Raw genomic sequence first — 5,680 nt, 5'->3', positions numbered from 1 at the left:
ACCCATCCAACAACCACAATAAGTGGCGATTCCAAATCGCCCTAAAATCCTACTCTATCCTGCCCAAGTTATTTCTATTGTACTGACAGAAATAAAACAAGAACGGAATTACTTGGTGTCGTCTTCTCTGGAGCAGGAGAGAGGGGGGAGATTTGTTACGCGTCCGTAACAAACTCAAGGACGGTCAGCTTCTCCTCCTTTGGCAAAAAGGGAAAAATATGACGGACCGTCACCATTTGACTGGAGCAAAACAAAGAGGAAAATTTTTGTCTTCTTGGAAAACCTCTGTGGGTTTTTCTTGAGTTGCGTGTCAAGTCCACGCCTTCGATCGGTAAGGTAAAAACCTACTGGTCTTCTTATCCAAGTAAGCTTTAGCTCGTTGAGCTTCTCATGAGTTTGGCCAGTGAGGAGAATGAATGAAACCCACGTTTGAGTTTCTTCTCCAGAATGTTGCCTGGTAACCGCGTCTCGGTTTCCAGCGGGAGAAAAAGCAATAGTGGAGAGTCTCACGTGTTCTTATATAGCCCACTGTGACATTAGAGCTACGTTGCCCACTTCCTGTTAACTGCAATTCATGCCGGGAGGTGTAGTAGCAGATGTCAAATGGTCCAACAATAGCGTTGACCTCCATTTATGTGTGCATCCTGGGATCTGCAAGATTTAAGATTTAAATGGTAATTTTTTTCCTTTAAATTAAATTTGTGTAAAACTAGAAAATCCTTCCCCTAATAAATGCTTTTCTTTGCTCTATGGAACCTCTGAATATAGATTTTCTTTGTTTGAACAGGCAATTTTATCTTGAAAATCTGGAAACAAGTTTCTTTAATGAAAATAATGGAAAGTAAAATAATTTCTTTCCAACACACAGTCCCACCAAATACCATTACAAGCACTTGAATAACTTCACCCCTAGCCTAAACCAATTTTTTACCTTAGCTCTAACCCATAATGACGCTTTATCACATTAAGAAGTACAAATGCACAACTGGTCCTGACAAGGTAAGTGATCTTACCAGTGAAGGGGTATGCATACTGTTGGCACCAGTAGCAATCTAACCTTTTTATTCTAGCTATCAGAATTAGGAACATGTCATACAAAATAAATATATTTCCCTTATTAACAAACTACATTAAACAAGCTCACATCTGACCATTTAAGATAATTTTATAAGATATGATCTGGGTTGCTAGCTGTGCTTGATTCTTAGATGTACTGAAAGCCATTTAGATCAGGCTTAAAGCAAAGACTCAGTAATTAGTGTAAATTACTCTAAGTTCTAATGAACGGAGCATCAGTAATGTAATGTTACAATACAATGTCAATGCAGCAAGGTTAGCAGTCTTCAGGTTAGCTGCTGTATCAAAAGCCAATTTGTCATCGTTTTTTTGGTTTACGTTTCTCTTTGCCATGAGATATGGAAGGACTTTCCAGGCCCCAGGATTTAACTAGCAAGCAAGAACATAATACACGGGTGTTGCTCCGCTTTTGTGTAAGTATATATGTCGAGGGATGTTGGACGTTACTGCCTCTGGGTAGTTAATGTAATGTTCTCTTAAATAATCCACTGTTTGGTGTCATTGTTTTCAGGTCAAAAGGTAAGGTAAGTTTATTTATATAGCGCTTTTCAGCAACGAGACACTCAAAGTGCTGTACATACAATTACAATACAATCACAACGCAAATAAACACAGATACAGACACAGAAAAACAAATCAATTGATAAAATCAAACAACAGAGGTAATTTAAAAAAGTAAAATAAAATAAAGAGAATAGAATGATGGATAAGAAAATGAAAGGAAAATTGGACTGAAAACGCAACTAATTATTCCTAGATAACACAGTCAATAGGCCATAAGTTTTTAATCTTGATTTAAAGCAACTTAGGGTTTCGGCGCTTTTACAGTTTTCTGGCAGTTTATTCCAGATTAGTGGAGCATAAGAACTAAAAGCTGCTTCTCCATGTTTGGTTCTGGTTCTGGGTATGCAGAGTAGATTTGAGCGAGATGACCTGAGAGGTCTGGCTGGTTGATACACTGACAACAAGTCTGTAATGTATTTTGTTGCTAAGCCATTCACTGATTTATAGACTAGCAGAAGTATTTTAAAGTCTATTCTCTGAGCTACAGGGAGCCAGTTTCAGGACTTTAGAACCGGGGTGATGTGCTCCACTTTCTTAGTTCTAGTGAGGACGCGGACAGCAGCGTTCTGGACACCGTTGCAGAAATCAATTCTACTAAAGATGAACACATGAATTAGTTTTTCAAGGTCCTGCTGAGACATTAATCCTTTAATCCTGGAGATGTTCTTTAGGTGATAGAAGGCTGACCTAGTTACTACCTTTATGTGCCTCTGAAGGTTCAGGTCTGAGTCCATCACTACACCCAGGTTTCGAGACTGACTGGTGTTTTCTAGCTGTATTAAATGAAGCTGTGTGCTAACTTTTAAACGCTCTTCCTTTGGTCCAAAGATTATTACTTCTGTTTTGTTTTGATTCAGCTGAAGAATCAAAACAAAATTCTTCTCAAGGCTGAAGTTCAAGTGATGTCATTGCTGTTAAAGTCCAAACTGAATTCCAAGTCTTTTGTTAATTCATCAGGTTCAAAGACAATAAATGGCATTTCTACAGCATTGCAGTGTCAAACTACTGCACTGCTGCAGATTAGGTAATTCAAATCTTGTACCGTTTGTTTTTAGGCCTAAATTCACACCAGTGTTTTCGTTAACAATGACGAAAAGATTTTGTTGACACCCCTTTTTTTTCAATGAGTTTTTGTTGATGAGACAAGACTAGACAAAAGTGTTAGTGGGTGGTCTGTCGGACGTTCAAAATGCATGACATTTCTGCCAATTGTGCATGTAGTCTGTCGATGTAAAGCTAAAAGGTATCTGCAATGCCGCTCCATTCTATACTTGTTTGGCCACACCCTCCACCACCATGGGTTTAATTATTTCATTGATGGACCATGGGAGTTGCACATTCTAAAACGAAAACCACAAAAGGATCTGTGGACTTATTTTAAATATGATACGCCTGAGAAAACGCCAAATGTATTGTAGAGGGGGACAGCGGTAAATGTGGTCACAACTAGGTGGGAAAAAATCACAAAGCTTACCACGCTGATATTAGTTCAACGGTAATGTTCCAATAAGTCCTGTTTACATATTATATACATGCAATGTTACTCGACAATCGGCTTGTGATACATTTAATAATAAGCTTAAAGTTTTCCACATAACTCTTGGTGGAAATGGGCTGCTAACTTCAGACTAAAATTAGCTTGGTTGCACTAACGCCAATTCATTAGCTTATCTGTGTTACTGTTATATAAATAAAAAGCAGAGATTTTGATTCACACAATTGGGAGGAGAGACCTTCCCAATCTGAACCCAAATGGTGTTTCGTTATTGGATTTTTGTGCCAGTCACGGATTGTCCATAATGAATACCATGGTATTTTGAGGCCAAGTGTCCAAAAGGCAAAAATTCGGGCTGGGGAGGAGTTCGGTGAGGCCATGGAGAAGGACTACCGGTCGGCCTCAGAGTAATTTTAGCAAACCGTCTGGCACCTCGGGAGGGGGAAGAAGTGCTTCTTCCACTGTTTACAGTGGGGGTGCAGAGCTGCTGACCTCAACAGTGGACATTTTCGGGCAGTGGAAGGAGTACTTCGAGGATCTCCTCAATTCTGCCACTGGACTAGAACTATCACATATAAAATTGAATAAATTTGACTAAAACAAATAAGCATTTCCATCAAAAAGACTAAAACTAAGAAGGCTGCCGAAAACAACACTGGTTCACACACAAACGTTGCACAATCTTTTAATTTTTCAGCATTTAATTCAAAACTGACCCATGACGTTTAAAATTTACTCTTTAAATATACATTTAGAGTCAAAGAAAATATAATCAAAGTTGATTGAAAACTTGTAAATATTGATTTTCTGAATAATCAACCCAAGCGTTTTTTATGTTGACTTTGTAATGACTTAGTTAACACGATAATATCTGCAGTCATTTTGTCCAATGCTTCACTTTATACGACACTGATCAGGTTTAGAGGCTTTTCTTAACCTGGGTTGGAAGATTCATCCCTAAAGATTCTTCGGAGACGATGTTCTAAATGTTCTAAGATCTGCTTTTAAAATCATGTCAGATCTAAACAGTAACTGTTGCATTAAAAACAAGCAGAATGTTTTAGTTTGCATGATATACGCTGGTTTATCAGCTGCAGACTTCAAAAACCATGGATTTTATACCACTGGGCTCTGGCAACAACGTCATTGGAGTAGTCCCCACCAGTTGTGTGGGCATCCACATTTTCATATGAATGGACATTACCATCTCCCATATTGTAGGCCGCTATCCCTCCTGTAGATAAAAAAAAAAAAAAACTAATGAGAATCAAGCCGAGTAAAGAAATCTAAATGTGTCTGTAGCTTTTTTCAAATAACAGTTCTGCTACACGGCTGTAGAGGTGTGCCCCTCTTCAGGTTGTCTCTGGTCAATAATAAACCACCAATAGAACTCGCCAAATACTTTTATATAACATTACGTTACATACACTTAACTGTGTTTAGATCTATCTACTAGGAATGAATTTACTCTTTTTGTCAATATTTCGTCAAAGAGGCTATTGTGTGAAACAAACCTTTCAGCTGCTGCTCCTTGTTCCAATTTGGGAACTTGCTCTGAATCCTTGTAATAAAATGAACCAGGATCCCTGTGGCGTGGTGGAGATGCTCTTCACTGTTCCAGTTTCCCTTTTTATCGTTATATCTAATATCAACCTACATATTTTTGGAAAGACACAGCACAAAAACTTTAGTAAATCTGTCTTTGTGTGACATTTGCCAGGATTCTGCACATTAGACCTAAACAGCATTTGACAACCTGCATGAGTCCCCAGGCGTTTTGGTGGTCACCCCAACCATTCTGCAGGGTATTTCCAGCTCTTGACTCTCTTGAGATGATGGCAGCAATAAGGTCAGGATCAATACCTAACTTACTTCCCACTCTGTTGATTTCTGATTTGTAATTCTCCATTCTTCCAGAATCCATTTGTGCCATTTTTTCTGAGGCCTGCACACCTGTTTGAAAAAAAAAAAAAGACAACAGGATTACATCCTCATGAGCGTTTCCCTTTCAGCATAACTAAAATGTTGCAGATGAATGTTTTCAGTTCTTGGTTGAGTGTCAGATCAGCTGTTTTTCTTCAGTATTTACCTGAGTAACCGAGTTTGTCCTGCTGAGACGTCTCCCAGGAAGCACCGGTAGTTTCAACTCTACTAATGTCTCCATAACCTGTGAAAGGTTGGGTATCAGCATTCACACAAAGTGCATGAAGCAGATAAATTAAACATGTTAAAAAATACATGTCAAATGCTTTCCTAAACCACAGCTCACTGGAAGCTGAAGTGGAAGATCTGTTCACTGTTCTGCAGTCTGGCGTGAAATAGAAACGTACCGGTTGCAAGATGAGCTTTTATACCCTTCTTTACTTTTACTTTCATTCTATTCTCATGTTGTTTTTTGTTTCGCTTCGAGCATTGCGTGTTTGTCTAAATTGAACCTGAACACAGAAGGCGGGTTTGTACCACAGTAAGTGTCACTCCTTTTGAGTACATCAGTACTTTGTTGTTGTGAGACAGCAGAGCATAAGTAGAAATGATGGCGCCAGT

General features: G+C 38.8%; 1 protein-coding gene across 2 annotated transcripts; it reads right to left on the bottom strand.

Moving 5' to 3' along the window:
- Positions 1–3,805: 3,805 nt before the first annotated feature.
- Positions 3,806–5,680, bottom strand: LOC124867907 (lysozyme g-like). Of its 2 annotated transcripts, XM_047364596.1 has the most exons (5): positions 5,467–5,680; positions 5,226–5,303; positions 4,893–5,089; positions 4,651–4,789; positions 3,806–4,370 (listed from the first exon to the last, which is right to left on the bottom strand). In XM_047364596.1, the coding sequence occupies exons 1-5, from the start codon at positions 5,510–5,512 to the stop codon at positions 4,237–4,239; spliced, it is 594 nt and encodes a 197-aa protein (XP_047220552.1). In that variant the 5' UTR covers positions 5,513–5,680; the 3' UTR covers positions 3,806–4,236. The 2 variants fall into 2 exon arrangements, with proteins under 2 accessions (XP_047220552.1, XP_047220551.1); XM_047364595.1 differs by lacking the exon at positions 5,467–5,680 and having other exon boundaries at positions 5,226–5,455.

This window comes from Girardinichthys multiradiatus, chromosome 5, assembly GCF_021462225.1.
Source record: "Girardinichthys multiradiatus isolate DD_20200921_A chromosome 5, DD_fGirMul_XY1, whole genome shotgun sequence".
In the NCBI taxonomy this organism is placed as follows: domain Eukaryota; kingdom Metazoa; phylum Chordata; class Actinopteri; order Cyprinodontiformes; family Goodeidae; genus Girardinichthys; species Girardinichthys multiradiatus.
Note: the sequence above shows the minus strand (reverse complement) of the source record. Positions and strands in the feature narration are given on the sequence as shown.

Coding starts and splice junctions, on each gene's coding strand:
- LOC124867907 (XM_047364595.1), bottom strand. CDS start 5,376: ATGTATTTTTTAACATGTTTAATTTATCTGCTTCATGCACTTTGTGTG. Junction 4,790..4,892: donor ACGCCTGGGGACTCATGCAG/GTTGTCAAATGC, acceptor AAAAATATGTAG/GTTGATATTAGATATAACGA. Junction 4,371..4,650: donor CAAGGAGCAGCAGCTGAAAG/GTTTGTTTCACA, acceptor TTTTATCTACAG/GAGGGATAGCGGCCTACAAT.